Source organism: Eptesicus fuscus, chromosome 18, assembly GCF_027574615.1.
Source record: "Eptesicus fuscus isolate TK198812 chromosome 18, DD_ASM_mEF_20220401, whole genome shotgun sequence".
Taxonomy (NCBI): Eukaryota; Metazoa; Chordata; class Mammalia; order Chiroptera; family Vespertilionidae; genus Eptesicus; species Eptesicus fuscus.
Window position 1 is genome coordinate 59,237,571 of NC_072490.1, and position 22,997 is coordinate 59,260,567.

At 47.1% G+C, this 22,997-nt stretch overlaps 1 protein-coding gene across 3 annotated transcripts in view; it reads right to left on the minus strand.

The window, feature by feature from the left end:
- Positions 1–304: 304 nt before the first annotated feature.
- SHQ1 (SHQ1, H/ACA ribonucleoprotein assembly factor) overlaps positions 305–22,997 on the minus strand; it is a 148,337-nt gene continuing 125,644 nt past the window's right edge. For all 3 annotated transcript variants that reach the window (XM_008154136.3, XM_054729489.1, XM_054729490.1), the window contains exon 11: positions 305–1,241. In XM_008154136.3, coding sequence (XP_008152358.3) covers positions 677–1,241 — 565 coding nt within the window. In that variant the 3' untranslated portion in view covers positions 305–676. The remainder of the gene's footprint in view (positions 1,242–22,997) is intronic.

The window sequence follows — 22,997 nt, forward strand, 5'->3', positions numbered from 1 at the left end:
AGTACACAAACAAAAAAATGCTCAACATTATGTCTTAAAATAGGCAAATTAAAAGCACAATGGGATACAGCTTCATACCTACTAAAATGGTAAAATTTTAAAAAGCTGACCATACCAAGTAATGACAAGAATGTGAAAGAACTATAACTCTTATGCACAGGTGGGGGGAATGTAAAATGGAATAGCCACTTTGAAAAGCAGTTTAACAGTTGTTTAATTGTTAAACACACACTTACCCTGACTGCTCAGTCATTCCACTCCCAAGAGAAGCAAGCACATGCCCACACAAAAGCCTGCACAGAAATATTCATGACAGCTTTATTGGGAGGCAGTGGGGAGGGCGCCAGGGCACCATGAAGACACTTGGAGATGAGGTAAGTACAGTCTCTTGATCGCTAAGAGGATTGATGTGGTGCATGTGTCACCAGCGCGGATCGCATCGTACACTTGAAGGTGTGCAGCTTACTGCATGCCGAGTGTATCTTGGTAAAGCTATTAAAAATATCAATGGGCTCCACATCCTAGGGATTCTCACGGAACTATTGTTTTCATCTTCAGATGTTAATTATGCTTTGGTAAAAGTAATTTAGAACTTTAACGTAACAGGAAGGAAGCTCATTGGAAAACATGTTGTATACACGAAGAAAGAGTACAAGTAAAAGTGAAGAATTCTAGGTCAGTAGCTAAAACCAAACCTGCCATCATGCTCACCCACAAATGAAACCCTCCCGCCCGTCCCGGGAGGGTGCTGTCGGCCTGTGCCCTGCGGGGGCCCAGTGGGGCCTTCGGGCTCCGAGAGCTGAACCACAGCCTCCAGTTGTTCTCCAAGCTCCTCTATCAGAGGCCCCGCTCTCCCAGGGGCCTGCGTGGAGGCCGGCAGTGCTCCCCGACAGACATCAGCCCTTGGGGTGGCCGGGCGTCTCAGCCCAGAGCCATCAACACGCAGGGCGCTGCTTTCGTCAAGAACAGGGCCTTGTAAGGACCTTCCTCTCGCGGCTGCCCTGCCTGCGAGCCCCTCCGGCTCTGAGTCTGGGTCTGCGGTCCTGGCTGAGGAGGCACTGCTGCCGGGGTCCTCGGAGCCGCTGGCCTCAGAACTGGAGGCCGGTGAGGCGGGGCGGGCTGCTTCTTCCTCGCGGACCAGCAGTGCGGCCGCCTCCAGCTCATTCACTTCCAAGCCCAGCTGGGCCTTCGTCAGGGGGGCTTCCTTCAAGGCTTCTGCGAGAGCTGCCAGCCTTGTGGACCTTTAAGAAGAAAGAGGAAGATATTCATTAACCAGCCTGTGGACAGAGAGGCAGCGCTTAAAGCAAGGGTGCCCTGAAGCGGGATGAACCCTTCACATGACACCCAGTGACTGCCCCCAGCAGTCACTGAAATGGAGCGGGTGACGCATGACCTGAAGCCACGAGCTTTCCTTTATGATCCCAGGATGAGGAAGGGCCTTCTAGCCAGGACTCAAAATCCAGAAGCCACAAAAGAAAAGCAAAGATGGGTAACTTCACCTCACAGAGACCAACAGCGTCTGTAGGCAAACACCAACGCCATCATCACTGAAGCCAAAGGCTGATGTGAAACAGAGACATACCCGCAGCTCCTAGCACAGCACAGGCCTAATGCCCATCACCACCCGTGACGCGGAGAAAGACGCAAGCGGACAACTCTCACCAAAGGAAACACAAATGGCTCGTGTATATATAAAATGGTATTTAACTTCAGTCAAATAAGCGAAATACAAATTGAAGTCACACTGAGACATTTCACTTAACAAATTGGCAGAAATTGGAGCATTTGATCACCCTGCCCAGGCCGTGGGGAGGGCCTCCGTTCGCTGGTGGAAAGGGAGGGAGAGGCACAGCTCCACGAAGGCGCACTTGGCAACAGCTTTCAAAATGACCCGGCAGAACCGTTCTGGAAATTAAACACGTGCCACACAACACAGTCCGAGGCTTTTAGTCTTCCCAGGGGAAACGGCCAAATGTCCACGAATCGGGGACCAGGGACTAATGAAGGCACCCCATAAAAGGACTTACGTCTACAGCTGCGTAAGGAACAAAGCACTCCATGAGTAACCAAGACACATGGTTTATTTGTAAGCCTTTGTGAACGTAATACCTACTCAAAAGTTTTAAATGTACAAAAAAGAAAAAAAGCAATATTAGAGAGTAGCATAGAGTGCTTTTTATTTTTTTTATCAGAAAACCCTTTCTTATTATTTCAGAGAATATTTTTCTAAATTTGTCACATTCTATTATACTGAGTAAATAAACTTTTTCATTAACTTGGAAGTACTGAGTTTTTTGTTTTTGAAAGAAGCAATACAAAGCATACTGAAGTTCTCCAAAAATGGTCTTCACTGCTCTATAGAGGAAATCTGGTGTGACTACCGAGCAAAGGGGAAGTAAGTGAAGAGGTCATGGCTCTATGTTTCCCTAACTTCAAAGATTAAATAAGTGTATAAAATATTTAGTGGCTTTGAGGCATGAGGGCCGAGTCACAAGATAAATTCCTTTGTAAAAGTGTAGTCTGTCCCATACTTTGAGCACGAGGGCTCATTTCAATAGAGCTGAGAGAATGGATCCTGCAGGGGGAGCCACTGAACAAGGCGGTAATTTTCATCTAGGTGCCAATATATATCTGAGAGCCTTTTGTTTCAAAATACTCAGCATAACAATGAGTTTGTGCAGGCATGGCCTCCCCCGCCCTGCCTCTCCACAGTGTAGCCACAAACAGAAGCTCCACTACAGGGTGTTTGTGTCTAAGGTGGGGTGGGAGGTCCGATGGGGAAGATGGGATTAGGGCAATAGCCATCACTGATGGGCAACTTCCTCCTACTCGAGGAAAACCCTGTTTCAGTGCTGGAATGTCCAGAGCTGAGGAAAGGGACATGCCCAGGGTAACGTGGAGACGGGGTGAGATCGGCAGAGTCAGTAACTAATTCCCCAAAGGGCTAGAAGCCCGGCATGAACTCTGGCCAGTGGGGGCAGCTTTAGAAGGACACTGAGGGAATAAGGCGGTTGTAATATAATGTGCATCCATGGTCAAGATAGTTGTTGATGTCCACCATATGTGTATACTGAAACTTAACTACCAGTGGAAAAGGGCTCAGTCTGAGCATGAGCCGGGACATCTCTCCCCCGAGGTCCTAGCAGCCTGAGAACCGGCCACAGCCTCTCTCTTGTTGAGGCAGGTCCTGTCCGCACGACACAGCTTTACAAAATAAAGGCCGGCTCTGGCCTCCACTCAAGGCTACAAAGTTTCAATTACAGAAGATAAATAAATCCCAGATACCTGCTTCCAGCCGGCCTTGGCCTCCGCTCAAGGAGGCACTGAAAAAAAAGAAAAAGGAGGGGCTGGGAGCTTGGGTCGCTGGGGGCCGTGGACAGCCTGCAAACAGCCATCAACCCCTCACCCAGGCTGGCCACGCCCCCCCAGCAGGGACCCTCACCCCATAGGGGCATGGCCGGCCTGAAAACCACCACAGGCCCCTCACCCAGGCTGACCCTAGCCCCAAGGGAACCCCCACCCTGATCTGGGACACCCTTCAGGGCAAATCAGCCAGCCCCCACCCGTGCACCAGGCCTCTATCTATACTAATAAAAGGGTAATATGCTAATTAGACTGGAAGATCTTGAGGAGACCTTTCGGATGTTCTTCTGGACAAAGCCATAGTGGCGGGGCTGAGGTAGAGGCGGTTAGAGGCCAAGAGGGGAGGGCAGTTGTGGGTAATCAGGCTGGTGGGGGGAGGGGCCGTTGGGGGTGAACAGACCAGCAGGGGGGCCAGTTGGGGGCAAGCAAGCTGTCAGTGGGGGTCAGTTGGAGGTGATCAGGACAGCGGCGGGGGACAGTTTGGAGTGAGCAGGCCAGCAGGGGGGGGGCAGTTGAGGGTGAGCAGGCCAGCAGGAGGGCAGTTGGGGGTGAGCAGGCCGGCAGGCAGAGTGGTTAGGGGCAATCAGGCAGGCAGGTGAGCGGTTAGGAGCCAGCAGTCCCGGATTGCAAGGGGGATGTCCGACTGCCGGTTTAGGCCCGATACCTGTAAACCAGCAGTAGGACATCCTTCGAGGGGTCCCAGATTGGAGAGGGTGCAGGCTGGGCTGAGGGACACCCCCCCTCCGGTGCATGAATTTCATGCACCAGGCCACTAGTCTATTATATAAAAGATGTATCTGTCATTTACAACAGTATACATTTGGAATGTCAAAGTCCCTCACCTGTAATCCTGGCTCTTTTCAAAAAGCATACCCCTCACATGTTGGAACTAAAAAGAGTGAACACGTCCTAGCCGGTTTGGATGGAGCATTGGCCTGTGGACTGAAGGGTCCCGGGTTTGATTACAGTCAAAGACATGTACCTCCGTTGCATGCTCAATCTCTGGGCAGGGCGTGTGCAGGAGGCAACCAATCGATGTGTCTCTTTCACATGGATGTTTCTGTCTCTCCTTCTTCCTTCCATGCTCAGTAAAACTCAGTGGAAGAAATATCCTCAGGCGAGGATTAGCAACAACAAAATGAAATAAAAAGGGTCAAGTCTAACAGGCAGAACAGTGAAGAGCAGGAGCCCTGGAACCAGTGGGGATCCTGTCTATCACCAGCTGACTGAATTTTTATCCTTCAGAAAAAAGTCTGTTTCTCACTATTAGCACTACATTATGTTTAAAGTGACCTATTTACATAAGATGTGTAAAAATGACTTATGTTCTTTTCCGATTCTTCACCACGCCGATTCATCTCTATTTCTTATTATTCTCCTTTTACTACTTGAAGCTGGCTAGTTTCCTAAATTAATATTAAGGTCCTCATAGAAACAGTTTATAGAAAAAGCATTCTGAACCCTCTACCTAAAGAACACTAGGATAAAAAGTGATTAAAAATGTCAAATATCATTGGTGTAGACTGTGTTCTAATAGTCTGAAGAATGAAAGTTGGGTTTGTTTCTATTCAATTATTTTCCACAGATAACTTAGCACTAGAGGTTGGAAGTCCTAGCAGATCTACTTATTACTCATACACAAACTCAAACAGGCAGCCAAAATGGAAAGACGTAAAAAAAGTACCAAATGAAAGAACAAGAGAATTCTCCAGAAGAGATAAATGAAATGGAATAAGAAATTTATCAGACATAGAGTTCAGAATAATGATGGTAAAGACGCTCAACTGCATGAGAAAAAACCTAGTGACTATGAAGAATGACATCTCTCTCTATATAAAACCCTAATATGCAAATAGACTGAACAGCGGAACAACCCGTCGCTATGACGTGTGCTGACCACCAGGGAATGCACGTGGAACATGGCGGGCATTGGCAGCAGGCGGCAGAGCACGGAACATGGTGGGCATCGGCCCCAGCAGGATGGTGGAGCAGGTAAGCGGGAGTGCCAGAACAAGGTGGGGCACGGTCGCTGTTATCAGGGCGAGCCTCTGGTGGTTACTGAAAATTGTTTGCAGTACTATTGCACTCCCTGCTGGCGCCGGCCCCAGTCGCCCTGCACGGTCAACGGGTGCAAGGAGGGCCGTCGCCATCAGCACGGTGGAGCGGTGGCGGCAGGAGAGGGGCTGCCAGCAGACAGGGGACCAGGGGCTGCAGTGGGAGGGGCCAGGCATGGGCGCAGAGGATGGGTCAAGACCTGCCCCCGTGCCCACCGCAGCCTCGCGGCCCACAGTTCCTTTCAAGGTGCATGAATTCATGAACTAGGTCCCTAGTCTTACCTAATAATAGACAGACATGTAAATTGACTGTACCTCTGCTATGCCACCAGCCAACCAGGAGTGATATGCAAATTAACATAACAAAGATGGCAATGATGCAGGCGTTCTGCCCCACCCCCGGTCTCTCAGGGCCTCTGGCAGCTCCAGGGCCTGAGCGGAAAGGGGCTGGGCCGGTGTGGAAAGGAGGTGCCGGCAGCCAGGGAAAGGAAAGCCCATTCTAGCATGAATCTTTGTGCATCGGGCTTCTAGCAGAACTATAAAAAACATAGTGGGAGGAATACACAGAAAATTGGGAGAAGATGAGGGCTGGATCAGTGAATTAGAAAACAGCATAGAAAAAATTCACTCAACCAGAGAATCAAAAAGAAAAAAACAATTTAAAAACAAGAGGGCAGCTTAAGAGAGCTGTGGGACAACATGAAACCATAACAATATTTGCATCATAGGTGTGCTAGAAACAGAAGGAAGTGAGTAAGAAATAGAGAACATGTATGAAAAAATAATGACAGGTAACTTCCCTTACCTGGTGAAGGAAAAAGTCACACAAGTCCAGGAGGCACAGGGAGTCCCAAGCAAGAAGAACCCAACAGGCCCACGCCCAGACACAACATATTAAAATGTCAAAAATTAAGGACAAAGAGAGAGTCTTAAAGGCAGCAAGAAAAAAGCTAATTTGTTATCTACAAAGGAGATCCCATAAGGCTGTTAGATGATTGCTTATCAGAAAGTCTACAGGCCAGAAGGGAATGGCATGAAGTATTCAAGGTAAAGAAAATCAAGTATCTGAAACTAAGATTACTATATCCAGCAAGGCTGTCATTCAAAATAGATGAATGACATAGAAATAAAGAGCTTTCCAGACAAAAAAAAAAAAAAAAGGCTAAAGGAGTTTATTACCACCAAACCAGCACTGCAAAAAGTGGTAAAGGGGAAGAAGAAATAGAGACAGAAACACAGAGAGAGAGACAGGAGAGAGAGAGAGAGAGAGAGAGAGAGAGAGAGAGAGAGAGAGAGAGAGAGAGACATTGGCATACAGAATTAAAATGGCAGTAAGTACCTAGCAATAATAACCTTAAATGTAAATGGATTGAATACTCCAATCAAAAGATGTAGGGTAGCTCAATGTATACAAAACATGACACAACTATATGCTGTCTACAAGAGACCCACCTCAGAACAAAAGACTCATACAGGATGAGAGTGAAGGGATGGAAAATAATTTTCCATGCAAATGGAAACAAAAAAAATGCCGGGGTAGCAATACTCATATTTGACAAAACAGACTTCAAAATGAAGGTCATCACAAGATACAACAAAGGTCACTACAATATACTAAAGGGATCGATCCAACAAGAGGATAATACTTTGATAAACATATATGCAGCCAATTTGGAACACTGAAATATACAAAAAACGTCTAGCCCTAGCTGGTTTTGCTCAGTGGATGGAGCGCCCGACTGCGAACTGAAGGGTCCCAGGTTCGATTCCAGTCAAGGGTTGCAAGCTCAATCCCCAGTAGGGGGCGTGTAGGAGGCAGCCTATCAATGATTCTTTCTCATCAATGATGTTTCTATCTCTCTCTCCCTCTCCCTTTCTTTCTGAAATCAATAAAAATATATTAAAAAACAAACACAAACTACTAGAGGACTTTAAGGGAGAGATCGACAACAATACAGTCACAGTAGGGACTTTAACACCCCACTGACTTCACAGGATACATCTTCCAGATAAAAAATTAACAAGGAAACAGTGACTCTAAATGACACACTGGATCAGATAGATTTAATTGACATTTATAGAACAGAGCTTCAGAATATGCATTCTACTCAGTGCACATGGGTCATTCTCAAAGATAGATCACATGTTAGGATATAAAACAAGTCTCTACAAGTTCAAAAAGACTGAAAACATATCAAGCATCTTCTCAGATCACAATGGCATGAAATTAGAAATTACTGTAAAAACACTCAAAAACATTCAAACACATGGAGGCTAAATAGCATGTTATTAAACAATGAATGGGTTGCCAATGAGATCAAGGAAGAAATAAAAAACTTCCTTAAAACAAAAAGAAACACACAACAACTCAAAATCTCTGGGAAACAGCAAAAGCAGTCCTGACAGGGACGCTCATAACATACAGGCCACCTCAAACAACAAGAAAAACTTCTGGTAAACTATCTAACCCTACAACTAAAGGAACTAGAAAAGCCCAGAGTAAGTAGAAGGTTGGAAATAATAAAAATTAGAGCAGAAATAAATGACACAGAGACTAAAAAAATATATAAAAGATCAATGAAACCAAGAGTTGGTACTTTGAAAAGGTAAACATGATTGATGAACTGTTAGCCAGACGCATCAAGAAAGGAGGAAAAACCCAAATTAATAAAATCAGAAACAAAGCAGAGAAGTAACACCTCACACCACAGAAATACAAAGGATCGTAAGAAAATACTATATGACAACAAGATGGACAATGTGGATGAAATGGACAAATTCATAGAAAAATAAAATCTCCCAAAACTGAAAACCTGAACAGGCCAATAACAACTGATAAAATAGAAGCAGTCATAAAAAAAACTCCCAGCAAACAAAAGCCCTCGTCCAGATGGCTTCACACACACAATCTCAGGTTCTATCTGGGAACAAACAGTTCATCATCTTTCTTTTTAAAGGGAACTGAAGAAAACGTATGCACCCCTATGGTGAGTTTTACAAACATTCAAGGAAGAACTAGCACCTCTCCTCCTCAAACTGTTCCAAAAATTCCAAGAGGAAGAACACCTCCAACCTCTTTTTATGAGGCCAGCATTAACCTAATTCCAAAACCAGATAAAGACACGACAAAGAAAGAGAATTACAGGCCAATATCCCTGATGAACATAGATGCTAAAACCCTCAACAAAATATTAGCAAATCGTATCCAGCAATATATTAAAACTAGAGGCCCGGTGCACGAAATTCATGCACGGGGGGTCCCTCAGCCTTACCTGCACCCTCTCCAATCCGAGAGCCCTCAGGGCATGTCCTGCTGACGGCTTAGGCCCACTCCCTGTGGTTCTCTGCTCTCTGTGGGGCTTGACTGCTCCACACCATAGCGATGGGCAAGCAAGCCCTGCTGGGTGCTGCCTGCAGCTGTGTTTGTCTGCTCCCGGGTCGCCGCGGCAACAGCCTAGCAGGCCCTGCTGGGTGCTGCCTGCAGGCCCACTTGCTTGTAGTGGGTCACTGGCAGCTACCACCAAGCAGGCCCTGCTGTCTGCTGTCAAGCTGCACCGCTGGACCCACCCCCAGGCCAACCCTGAGGTTGCCTGTCCAGCCCTGCCTGGCTCCCCGGGCCCCACAGCAGCTGCGGCCGCTGGGGTCTGGCACTGCCTCCCTCTTTGGCCCTTGAAGCAGCCTCGGCGGCTGCTGACCAGGCCCTCTCCCAGTGCAGGTGCATGGAGGCGGGTCCGGGCGCTGCTGCCGCCGCCCCTGCCCTGCCCCTCGAACGCTGATGGGGGCGGGTCCAGGCGCTGCCGCCGCCGCTCCGACCCGCGAACGCTGAGGGGTCTCCTCTCAGCGGCGACGGATCCGGCCGTTGAGAGGCCACCCAGAGTCCCACCCCCCAGCCTCCCACCGCCCAATCGTGGGCATAGCGGAGTGATGGTTATTTGCATATTACTCTATTATTAGATAGGAAGAGCATACACCATGACTCAGTGGGATTTATTCCAGGGATGTAAGGCTGGTACAATATTTGCAAATCAATAAACGTGACACATCACATAAACAAACTTGAAAGACAAAACCACATGATCATATCAATAAATGCAGAAAAAGCATTCGACAAAATCCAAAACCTATTTTTGAGGAAACTCTCAGCAAAGTGGGAATAGAGGGAGCAATATCTCAGCACTAGAGGCCCAGTGCATGATTGAATCATGCACGTGTAGGGTCTCCTACACGCTTTCGCTTTCGATCGCGGGGGAGCTGGTGCCGGAGCAGACAAGCACCCAGCTCCCCCGCTTTTGATGGTCCGCGGTGGGACGTGAGCTCGCTGCCCCAGAGGCCCCTTCTGTTCCGCAGCACAGCCATGGCGCAGACGCTGAGCTCGCGCCGCCACTGGCGACGCGAGCTCAGCGTCCCGCTTGCCCAATCAGCTACCCCGGCCACCTCGAGTCCCGCCCCCTGTGCCTCCCACTGGCCCAATCGTGGGCGTAGCGGAGTGGTGGTAATTTACATATTACCATTTTATTAGGTAGGATAATAAAGGCCATATATGACAAACCTACAGTGAACACCTGCAAAGTGGACATACAGATGGCCAAGAGACATATAAAAAAAGCTCAAAGTCACTGATCATCAGAGAAATCAAATTAAAACGATAAGGTATCACCTCACACCTGTCAGAATGGCTGTCATCAACAAATCAACGACAAGTGCTGGCGAGGATGTGGGGAAAAGGGAACCCTAGTTCATTTCTGGTGGGAATGCAGACTGGTGCAGCCATTTTGGAAAACAGTATGGAGTTCCCTCAAAAAATTAAATATGGAACTGCCATTTGACCCAGTGATCCCACTTCTAAGAATATATCCTAAGAAACCCAAAACACAAATCAGAAAATATGTATGCACCCCTATGTTCATAGCGTAATTTACAGTAGTTAAGATTGGGAAACAGCTTAAGTGCTCATCAGCAGATGAGTGGTTAAAAAGTGATGGTACATTTTTACACCATGGAATACTATGCAGCAGTAAAAAAGAATACCCTTTGAGACAGCATGGAGGGACCTAGAGAGTATCATGCTAAGTGAAATAAGCCAGTCAGGGAAAGACATGAATCACACGATCTCACTCAATATGTGAAATCTAATGAATAAAATAAACCAATGAATAAAATAGATCCAGAGACACAGAAGCATAGAACAGACTGTGGAATCTCAGAGGTAATGGAGGGTTGGGTGGGTCGGTGGGAAGAGATCAACCAAAGAACTTGTATGGAGATGCATAACCTATGGACACAGACAATAGGGTGGGGAAGGCTTGGGGCTGGAGTGGGGTAGAAGGGGTCATGGGGTAAAAAAACAATAAAGATTTAATTTAAAAAAAGATTGCTTTCTGACAGTTACAGTAATACAACCACAATGAAAGAGTAAGAGATAAAAGTGTATGCCTTTGCCATGGCTGAGCTTATATAAAATTTCTTCAATTATTTTATACTAGAGGCCCGATTCACGAAATTCGTGCACGGGGGGGCGGGGGGTCCCTCAGCCCAGCCTGCACCCTCTCCAATCTGGGACCCCTTGATGGATGTCTGACCGCCATTGTGGGATCAGGCCTAAATGGGCGGTTGGACATCCTTCTCACAATCCAGGACTGCTGGCTCCCAGCCGCTCGCCTGCCTCTGCCTGAATGCCCCTAACCGCTTCTGCCTGCCAGCCTGATCACCCCCTAACCACTCCCCTGCCAGCCTGATCGATGCCTAACTGCTCCCCTACTGGCCCGATTGCCCCTACCTGCCCTTCCCTTCCAGCATGGTCACTCCTAACTGCCCTCCCCTGCCAGTATGGTTGCCCCTAACTGTCCTCCCCTGCAGGCCTGGTCGCCCCTAACTGTCCTCCCCTGCTGGCCTGGTCACCCCTAACTGTCCTGGCCTGCAGGCCTAGTTGCCCCCAACTGCCCACCCCTGCAGTCCTGGTCGCCCAACTGCCCTCCCCTGCTGACCTGGTCTCCCCCAACTGCCCTCCTCTGCCAGCCTGGTCACCCCCAACTGCCCTCCTCTGCTGGCCTGGTCACCCCAACTGACCTCCCCTGCTGGCCACCTTGTGGCTGCCATCTTGTGTCTTGGAGTGATGGTAAATTTGCATATTACTCTTTTATTAGATAGGATATGGTGATCAAGTTTAGGGGTAAAAAAAGAAGGATCCACGGCCTTACGAAACAGCCAAAGCAAAGTGCAAACAGAGCCCGAAATGTAGAAAAAGAAAACGGGGTATAAATAGAAAGCATACATCCTGTTTCTTGCTGTAGTTTTGTGTCAATCAACTTTTCACTGCTTCCTGCAATGGCAGGTCTACCATAAATCTTGTGTAACTGACTAGGTTTCCTTTTCTCTGCCCAAACCTGCGAACCTTCCAGGCATAAGAGACTTGACACTAGAGCCGCAGTGGATAATGTGCACAGGACACCAGTGACGTGGTTAAAGAGACATTTCATACTGGTGATGGAATACTCAGGCTTGGCCTTTTGGTTTCAAAGGAGACTCTCTCTCTCTCTCTCTCTCTCTCTCTCTCTCTCTCTCTCTCTCTCTCTCAGGTTCCATCTGGGAGTAAACAGCTCATCTTTCTTTTTAAAGAGAATTGATGAAATGACATATAATTCCTCTCCACTGAAAAGAACAAATTCTAAACTCCAAAACCGCCTGCTCAAAGCACACAATGGAGCCTGATCTAAAAGGCAATGCACTTGCTGTAAGTAGAGGCTGCGAGCGCCCTCCTCTCGGCCAGCTGCCAGGGAAAGGAGCTGCCGCCGAGGAGGGGGAGCACGGACAGCCTGCCCTACCTGTAACAGGGAACACCACTTCCTGAGCAGTCTTTCCAGAAACAATCTCTACGAACAATAAACTACTGATTCAATATAGAAAACATTGCAAGTTCTTCAAACCATACTGAGTTTGAGTCAATGAAATAACTTTTCACCCTATTTCCAACTTGCCCATGAAAAATAACATCTAGTCCACGAATCAGTAGAATAATATTCTGAATACTCCTGTGTTAGTTTCCTAGGGCTGCATGAAGAACTACCACAACCTCAATGTGGCTTAAAGCAACAGAAGATTATTCTCTCACAGTCCGAAGGCGAGAAGTCAACCATCAAGGAGCTGACAGGGGTGGTTCCTTCTAAGGCTCTGAGGAGAGAATGAGTCCCAGGTTTCTCTCTGTTTCGGGTGTTGTCACAATCCAGCCAGCTCTGCCTCTGCCGGGACATGGCCTTCTCTGTTTCTTCATGTGGCCATCTTTCCTCTGGGCGTGCCTTACAACAACCCTATATCCAAAGCAGGTCACATTCTGAGTTTCTGGGAAGGACATAAATTTGAAGGGGACACTCTCCAACACAGAAAGCCTCCTGAAGTTAAGTAGATAGTAAAGATGCTCATTCAAGGAGCATAATCAAAACCATAAAGTAGAATCCAAAATAAAATAGTAAGCAGTGATTAAAAAGTTAAGATTTCACTTTGGGGAAAAAATTACAAACAACACAAATCCTACACAATAACAGACAAATATGCAAATTGACCATACCTCCGACACACCCACAAGCCACGCCCACCATCCAATCAGAGCGAGCATACAAATTAACCCAAACCAAGATGGCTACAGCCACAGAGAGCAAGGTTTCCTAGGTAACAGAGGAAGCCAAGCTTTCCGCCTGCCCTTGCCAAGCCTAAGCCTCCACTCAAGCTACAAAGTTTCAATTATAGAAGGTAAACAAATTCAAACAAATGTTGGCAGAATGGAGCTTGAGAGAGCAGGCCAGGGTTGCCTCCGGCAAGAGGGGAAGCAAAGCTTTCTGCACACCCTGGCCGGGCCCACCCGCTTAAGGCAACAAAGTTTCAATTATAACCCCAACAGAAATGGCTGCCAGCGGCGGAGGGAGCCCCAGGCTTGGCTTAGCTCCAGGCTACAAAGTTTCAATTGTAGAAGGAAAATAAATTCCAGATACCAGGGCCTCCACTTGGGTTGCCAGGGGGCGTGGCTGGCCTGCAAACCACCACAGGCCCCTCGCTCAGGCCGCCCCACGCCCCAAGGGAACCTCCACCTGATCCGGGACACCCTTCAGGGCAAACCAGCTGGCCCCCACCCCTGTACCAGGCCTCTATCCTATCTAATAAAAGAGTAATATACAGATTGATCATCACTGCAACACACAATATAGCTGCCCCCATGTGGTCAAAGATCCTGCCCCCATGTGGACACAAGATGGCCACCACAAGATGGCCAGCAGGAGAGGGCAGTTGGGAGGCACCCGGCCTGCAAGGGAGGGCAGTTGAGAAGGACCAGGCCTGCAAGGGAGGGCAGTTGGTGGTGATCAACCCTGCAGGAGAGGGCAGTTAGGGGTGACCAGGCCGGCAGAGGAGGGAAGTTGGGGGCAAACAGGCTGGCAGCAGAGTGGTTAGGGGGTGATCAGGCTGGCAGGCAGAAGCGGTTAGGGGCACTCAGGAAGGCAGGCAGGCAAGCAGTTGGGAGCCAGCAGTTCTGGATTGTGAGAGGCAGGCAAAAGCGGTTAGGGGCAATCAGGCAGGCAGGCAGGCAAGCAGTTGGGAGCCAGCAGTCCTGGATTGTGAGAGGGATGTCAGACTGCCCATTTAGGCCCGATCCCACCAGGCAGTCGGACATCCCTCCAGGGGTCCCAGATTGGATAGGGTACAGGCTGGGCTGAGGGACAACCCCCTCCGTGCACGAATTTCGTGCACCGGGCCTCTAGTCTATAATAATAAAAGTGTAGTATTCTAATTAGACCGAATAGCCAACCTTCTGGACATCATTCCAGACATCCTTCTGGATGAAGCTGTGGTAGCAAGGGCAAGGCAGAGTCGGTTAGGGGCGATGAGGCAGGCAGGTGAGCAGTTGGGACAATCAGGCAGGCAGAGTGATTAGGGCAGTGGTTCTCAACCTTCCTAATGCCTCGACCCTTTAATACAGTTGCTCATGTTGTGATGACCCCCAACTATAAAACTACTTTTGTTGCTACTTCATAACTGTAATTTTGCTACTGTTAATGAATCGTAATATAAATATCTGTGTTTTCTGAAAGGGGTCACTACCCACAGGTTGAAAACTGCTGTCAGGGGTCACCTAAGACCATCGGAAAACACAGATATTTATATAACGATTCATAACAGTAGCAAAATTACAGTTATGAAGTAGCAACAAAAATAATTTTATGGTTGGGGGTCACCACAACATGAGGAACTGTATTAAAGGGTCGCGGCATTAGGAAGGTTGAGAATCACTGGGTTAGGGGCAATCGGGAAGGCTGGCAGGCAAGCATCCCAGATTGTGAGAGGTTGCAAGCAGGGCTAAAGGACCGCCCTCCCCCCATGCACGAATTTCGTGCACTGGGCCTCTAGTAAGTTTATAAGATACTTGACAAAGTTAATATGTACGTTATAATGGCAACTATGCACTAATTCTCAAGATAAACAAAGAATGAACCAAATATTAACGTATTTGTAACTGTGATTGCTACAACAAAATTAGGCTATGGCATTATATGACACTCATCACTTGGGTTGGTCTTTTACAGTAGAATCATACAGGAATTTCCACAGACAATCACCCAGAACATCATCAGTTTCCGCAAGCATCTCAATCATGTGAGACTCAAGTCAGCCCTTTGATCTTCAAAATAAAGACTTCCCACTAACCCACTAACATCACTATTGCTGTAGAGCTTCTCCTTCAACTATTAACTAGCCCCCCTCCGACTCTCCCTGTCAGTGCTTCTGTGTGGTGAGTATAGCTCCCACATTCCTTTCACTGACTTGTGCAATCCTTGACCTTTTGCTCAATTTGCAATTTATTTGCACTGCACAATACCAACACTCAACAAGGGTCAGACAACAAAAGGCTGGCAGGATGGGTGAAAAGATGCTAAGAAGAAAGTTATAAGTTAGAATTGAGACTAAACTTATTATGTAGTTTGCTCATTAGTGAGTTTATGTTTTGACTATTATCATTTCTCTTTGTAACTTTCTAAGTACAGAACTCAAGTAATGAATATTCAGAAATAAGGACACCTTCCCTTCCGGATAGGTGGCTATAATAGATCCTCTAAAAGTTTATTTTTGCAGGGAGCATAGACATGAGCTATTCCAATCCTTCCATTTTGTAAGTGAAGCTGGTATGGTTGGTTGTCTGGATGCAGCTTCTAAGTTTGAGGAACTTATATAGAAGAGCTGCAACTATATCTTAATTCCAAAGTTCCCAATTCTGAAGGGCTATACTCTTTCAGTTGCTTACCAGAACAGTAGTTATGACAATAATAGAAATTATTTAATCTTTGAAAAAGATACTTGAAAATGTTAATGCTACTTAATTTCTATTGAGAAGTCAATTTGACTGTGATATAATAGGTTTAGGAAAACAATGTGAGGTGAGTAAAGCTAGAAAATAATTAGTATCAAACCATTCTTTAAGGATATAGACCATTTCCCAGAAGTCTCCAGCAGAAAATAATTTTGTCTTCTCATGGGACTGTAACTGCTCATGCCTCTGGCTCACTACCTCCTAAATAAATTGTCAATTTCCTCAAATAAAATATCTACCAAAAAAATACACCCCTAAATTCTACTTAAGGTCACCAATGCCTTATCTGTAACCCTTGGACCTAGAGGAGTTTAAAAATTCCAATTGTTTTGCATTTCAGAAAGGTAATTCTGAATATATATTATTACATATATTACCCAATAACCCCGTGTAGCAACCTGTAATCAAATACACGAATATACTAATATTTCTGTAGCAAAAATGTACCGTTAGTCACTCTCAGTGGGATAAATAAAGATTAAAAACAGTCTCATGTCACCAGATGAGTTAAGGTCAGTCAGGCTTTGCTACCAATTGCTCTGAAAATTCTTGTGCTTCTAAAACTTTCTGGGTTTCAGCACTGTGGACAAGCAGTTATGGACCAGGACCAGAAGCAAGCAGACTGTGCTGCTGGCTCACAGATCCAACACCCAGGCCCAAGGTCAGTCTCTGACAAAGTGCACTGCTTACCCGCCACGTGGGGGATCTGCTGTGCACAATGGTGACCAGACAGTCTCCGGTCAGTAAGGAACACGCTGCCACGCCAGCGAGGCGCATCTAGGAGACTAGTCAGCACAGGCTCCCGGCATGAGCGGCTCGGGGAGCCCTGGGCTCCGAGGAGGTCGTCTTCTCCCCACGTAATGTGACAGGAAAACCATTTCATGCCTCAAAATGAGGGTCAGAAATCCACCAACGCCCTAATTCTGCCCAGGTTGACATTTCAAATACCAATGCGTAGTCTGTCTACAACGTAAAGTCGATCCTCATTATTCGTGGATCCCACATTTGTGAATTCGTCTACTTGCCAAAATTGATTTGTAACCTCAAAATCAATACTCCTCAGCATTTTTGTGGTCACTCACAGACATGCACACGCCAGTAACACTGTCTTGTCAGCCAGCACGCACACTCTCGCCGAGGTCCAGCAGGGGGCAGGCTGTGTCTGGCCTCTGTTCTCATTTCGTACACAGGGTCCTCTCAGGGTCAGTTCAGGGTCATGGTTTTGCATCTGCAGGCATTTTTGTTGTTATTAATCCTCACTCGAGGATATTTTTCCATTAATTTTTAGAGAGTGAAAGGAAGGGGAAAAGACAGAAACATTGATAAGAGAGAGACACATCAAATGGTTGCCTCCCGCATGTGCCCTGACCAGGGTCAGGGATCAAGCCTGCAACCAAGGTATGAGCCCTTGACTGGAATAAACCCGGGACCCTTCAGTCGACAGGCCAACGCTCTATCCACTGAGCCAAACTGGCTAGGGCTGCATCTTCAGGCTTTTTGTTGATGACATCACTGCTTAAAATCGCTCCCACACTTCATGCTGAACTGCTGTCGAATGTTAAGTGCACAAAGGCTAGAACGTGGAGAAAACATGTGCAAGGGGAGCTCTGCTCAGGCAGCAGGTATAGTGCTGTTGGCAGGGAGTTCACTGTCAATCAAGCAACAGGAAATGTACTGATTGCTTGATGAAAGTGTTGTGAGGCCAAGCAGTGCCACTTGCCTCCCACCATGATGCTGGCAGGGACCTAGCCTTATGTTTCCCTAGGAGCAATGATTCAGAGTTTGCTAATTAGTGTTTGCAAGAACTTTATAGAATACAATGACTGTAAATAATGAGAACTGACTGTAATTGAGTCTTAGGCAGCCACTTTAGGTTTGGGATGGTGGGGAGAAAGAGGAGAGGTTGGAGCAGGTTTCCTATAAAAAGAGTAATTTAAACGGACACTTTCTTTTCTAATTTTTTTTTTTTTTTTAGAGAGAGGGGAGGGAGGGGGAGAGACAGAGAGAAACATCAATTGGTTGCCTCCTGCACCCTGACTAGGGCTGAGAATCGAACCTGCAACGGAGGTACGTGCCCTTGACTGGAATCAAACCTGTGAGCCTTCAGTCTGAGGACCGACACTCTATCCACTGAACCACGCTTGGCTAGGGCTAAAGTGACACTTTCAAAAGGCCCATGAAGAGGTGCCTAGGGCAGAAGAGTAGCAAGGTTTCAGGGATATGGGAGCTGTAGCATCATAGTGTGAGGCAAGCAGCACTGCTCGGCCCATGGCCACCTCCTCGGATGCAGGACAGAGTGGCTGCATTCCACGGGACTGAGGGTTTCACCTTGGAATGTGGCAGGAAGGAGAGCACACAATCATCTATCTATATATATAAAAGACTAACATGCAAAGTGTCCCCACGGGAGTTCGACCAGGAGTTCTATCGCTTGCTATGACATGCCCTGACCACCAGGGGGCGGCACAGAAAGAAGAGATGTCCTGGCCAGCAGCCGGCAGCCAGGGAAGGAGGCACCAGCTGGTAGCCAGAAGACCCCGATCAGCCCTGATCGCCAGCCAGGCCTAGGACCCTACCTGTGCACGAATTTCGTGCACCAGGCCGCTAGTCTATTTGTAAGAGACCTTGACTATTAGGACACAAATTCCTTTTCCCCCAATTCAATCTCCAGGACAGGAATTTTCTAAAAGCACGGTGAGCCTGCAGAGTGTTGGGTGCTGCTGGCTTCCCCGCACCCCAAGAAAGACTCTGACCACAGTCCATGCCCCAATAAGACCAGTTTGGTTAACGGCTCAGCACATAGCACACATGGGCACAAGTAACCTCTCGCATGTAAGGAATTAATGTGAAAAGTCCACTAAGGCTTGGAGTGTTTGACGACTGCCCTAGGAACCTTTGGAATTGAAGGCCAGACTCAACAATGATGCTGGCAAGTGTTCAATATAGAAAATCCAAACTGGGAAAGGCCAGTTTTCTTAATGCTTGCTTATGCACTCTGAAAAACTCTCTCAACTAAAGTAAAAAGCAGAGTTTAGAGAGAGAGAAACCAAGATGGCGGCATAGCTAAACACCTAAACTGCTGCCTTTCAAAACTACAACTAAAAGACAAAACATCTATCACCCAGAACCACGGGAAAGCTGGCTGAGTGGAAGTTCTACAACTAGAAGGAAAGAGAAAAGAGCACTGAGACATGCACAAGCGCTAAAAAGCTGAGGTACGGAGGCGCGCGAATCGGGCTGGCCGCGGGCGACTGGGTGCACTGCTTTTTTCAACCCGAAGGGAGACAAGCTCCTGATTACTCTGAACTCCAGTTTCTGGGGAGACGCTGGGGACCCAAACTCCTACGAGGAGAAGCTGGACTGTCTGCCATTGGGTCGGAAAGTGAGGGTGGCTTTCTTACAGAGGTGCGCCCAGCAATCATCATTTACTGTGCTGGGGCGCGGGACGTGGGGACTTGGAAACGTGGAGACACAGAGACCGCTGATTGGCAGCCATCGCTGTTTACCACTCCCTAGCCTAGTGACTCCCTGAGACCCTGCCCCGCACAATCTACAAACCCACACAAGCTCCACGCAGCGGCTTTTGCATATAAATAGCCTGCCCTATCGCAGCTTAACCAAACAAACTGCAGTTCCGGTCAGACAGCTCCAAAACCTCCAACCCCAAGCAAAGAGGAGAAAACTGTAGTTCTCGCAATAGCTCCTGCTGGGTGGCCTCAGGCAGTAGCTGACCTGCACCCCATTGGAGATCCAGAAACGAGTGTATCTAGTGGTCTGTATGAGACGACACCAGATTTCAACTACTCACATCCATAAGTGAAACATACAAGAGGCAGACTCAGTGAGCACCAAAGCCCCGCTGAAGCAAGTCCTGCCCCATAAGCGTGTCTCCAGCACAGCAGTTCTTCCATTATAGACACAGCAGGTCCTCATGGCCAATTAGCCTGGAGGTCAATTCCTCCCAGTGACACCAACAACAATCAAAACTTAACTACAACAAGGCTGTACACACAGTCCACAAAGGGGTGCACCAAGAGTGTCCACCTCAGGTAACTGGGAGGCATATAGGACACCTAGCACACAAAGCTACTCTACCAACTCAGGGAAGCAGCGAAAACGTGGAGACAAAGAAACAGATCACAAATGAAAGAAATGGAGGAAAACAAACGCCTGGATACAGAGTTCAAAATGACGGTTATGAGGTTTCTCAAGAATTTCCTAGAAAAGGCCGATACATTTAACGAGACCCTTGAGGATATGAAAAAGGACCAACTAGAAATTAAACATACACTGACTGAAATAAAAAATATTATGCAGAGACCCAACAGCAGACTAGAGGAACGCAAGAATCAAGTCAAAGATTTAGAATACAAAGAAGCAAAAAACACTCAATCAGGAAAGCAAAAAGAACCCAAAAATTTGAGGATAGTGTAAGAAGCCTCTGGGACAACTTCAAGCGTACCAACATCAGAATTATGGGGGTGCCAGAAGAAGAGAGAGAGCAAGATACTGAAAACCTATTTGAAGAAATAGTGACCGAAAACTTCCCCCACCTGGTGAAAGAAATAGACTTACAAGTCCAGGAAGCGCAGAGAACCCCAAACAAAAGGAATTCAAAGAGGACCACACCAAGACACTTCATAATTAAAATGCCAAGGGCAAAAGACAAAGAGAGAATATTAAAAGTAGCAAGAGAAAAACAGTTAGTTACCTACAAGGGAGCACCCATACGATGGTAAGCTGATTTCTCAACAGAAACTATGCAGGCCAGAAGGGAGTGGCAAGAAATATTCAAAGTGATGAATAGCAAGAACCTACAACCAAGATTACTCTACCCAGCAAAGCTATCATTTAGAATGGAAGGTCAGATAAAGAGCTTCACAGATAAGAAAAAGCTAAAGGAGTTCATCACCACCAAACCAGTATTATATGAAACTAGAGGCCTGGTGCACGAATTCATGCACCAGTGTGGTCCCTTGGCCTGGCCTGCGGGATTGGGCCGAAACCGGCTCTCTGACATCCCCCAAGGGGTCCCAGATTACGAGAGGGCACAGGCCAGGCTGAGGGACCTCACCAGTGCACAATTGGGGCCAGTATGGGAGGTTGGCAACTGGGGAGGGATTGCGGGAGGGCTACAGGGTGTGTCCAGCCCATGTCGCTCAGTCCCAATCGGCTGGACCCCAGCAGCAAGCTAACCTACCAGTCGGAATGTCTGCCCCCTGGTGGGCAGTGCATGTCACAGCGAGCGGTTGAGCAGCCTTAGCATATCATTGGCATATTGCACTTTGATTGGTTTAACAGCCAATAGAACGACCACACACTTAGCATATTAGGCTTTTATTATATAGGATGCTGAAAGGTATTCTTTAAGAAGAGGAAGAAGAAGAAAAAAGTAAAGATAAAAATTATGAACATCAGCCGAAACCGGTTTGGCTCAGTGGATAGAGCGTCAGCCTGCGGACTGGAAGGTCCCAGGTTCGATTCCGGTCAAGGGCATGTACCTTGGTTGCGGGCACATCCCCAGTAGGGGTTGTGCAAGAGGCAGCTGATCGATGTTTCTCTATCATCGATGTTTCTAACTCTCTATCCCTCTCTCTTCCTCTCTGTGAAAAATCAATAAAATATATTTTAAAAAAAAAGTTATGAACATCAAATACATAGCTATCAACAAGTGAATCTAAAAATCAAGTGAATTAAAAATCTGAGGAACAAATAAACTGGTGAATATGATAGAATCAGGGGCATAGGATGGGAGTGGATTGATAATTCTCAGGGGGAAAGGGATGTGGGGGTACGGGAAGAGACTAGACAAAAATCGTACACCTATGGATGAGGACAGTGGGGGGGGAGGTAAGGGCAGAGGGTGGGATGGGAACTGGGTGGAGGGGAGCTGTGAGGGGGAAAAGGAGAAACAATTGTAATAATCTGAATAATAAAGATTTATTAAATTAAAAAAATAATAAAGTAAAGAGCATTCGTCTATCAGAACATTCTTAAATTACAAAACAGGTAAGAATGCTTGTGCTCATAGAACTTACACTCATGTGTAGGAAAAGGCAGACAATAAACAAATACTCAGTAAATTTAGCGTGCTAAGCACTGCGGGAAAATACAGAGTGGAAAGGGCCTGTGAGTGCGAGGAGAAGGGAGTGCTCAGTGTTTCTGAAAGTTTCCGGACGGCCCCTCACTGGCATGTGACACAAGGATCAAATCACATTTGACTTCTAAACTGAGGGCCTCATTTTATTCTTGCTTTTCACTTATTTCATTTCTTCCTGGATTGACTCTCCAGTCTTTTAACCCGAGTACAACTCTCACACCCACCCCTGCATCCAGTCCTACAGGCGCCTGGATATCCAGTCCCACTTCCCGCACCCCCTGCACCAAGGCCCCGACCTGGCCTGCGCTGTCTCAGGTTCATGGGAAAGGACAGCTGGTTACCTTCTTTCTGAAAAGGAAGACCAGAGGTTCAGGAAAAGAGAACAATTCTAGTTTGGCAGAATTTTATATTATAAATATAAGCGAGATGAAACTATTTGAAAGCTGCAGAAAGTATCCTATAACTAACCTCTCTCTTCTAGGAAACTGATCGGCAAAGACACCATAGGAAGGCCTCATGTCCAGTCACCAGGAAGACAAGGAGCACAGATTTTTGCACATCACGCCCCGGGGGTGGGTGGTAGTGGGTGGCGTTAAAGCCAAATTAATCCTTCTTTTAGGACTGAGCAAGACACCTTGTTGAAGTCTACACAATCACAGACTGGAACGAGCCCGAGACTGGGTCCAGGGCCTTCCAGCAAGCTTTGCCCCGAACTAGCACTGCACTGTGTGCTATTCGATGCAGCAGCCACCAACTACATGTGGCTACTGAGTACTTGAAATGTCATCAGCATGATTGGAAAACGGAATCTTACATTTCATTTCATTTTAATTAATTTAAATTTAAAAAGCCTTATGTGGCTATGAGTACAAAATTGGACCAGGCAGATCTAATCTAAAGCCCTAATTTTCTGTGAAGATGAGGCCTAGACATAGGTAAGACACAGGCCCAGCCACAACCTTGGTGCTGGTACTCCGCACTGGTGTCAGCACGAGCCCATTCGACTCTCTTCCCAGCCACCTCACTAAGCAGGTGTGCATGGCTCTCCGCATTTCACAATACTCATAGGCAAACAGCTGCCTATTGCCAGAGGGTTAACCCCAGGGAAGACCAGAGCTTCTGACATGCAGAC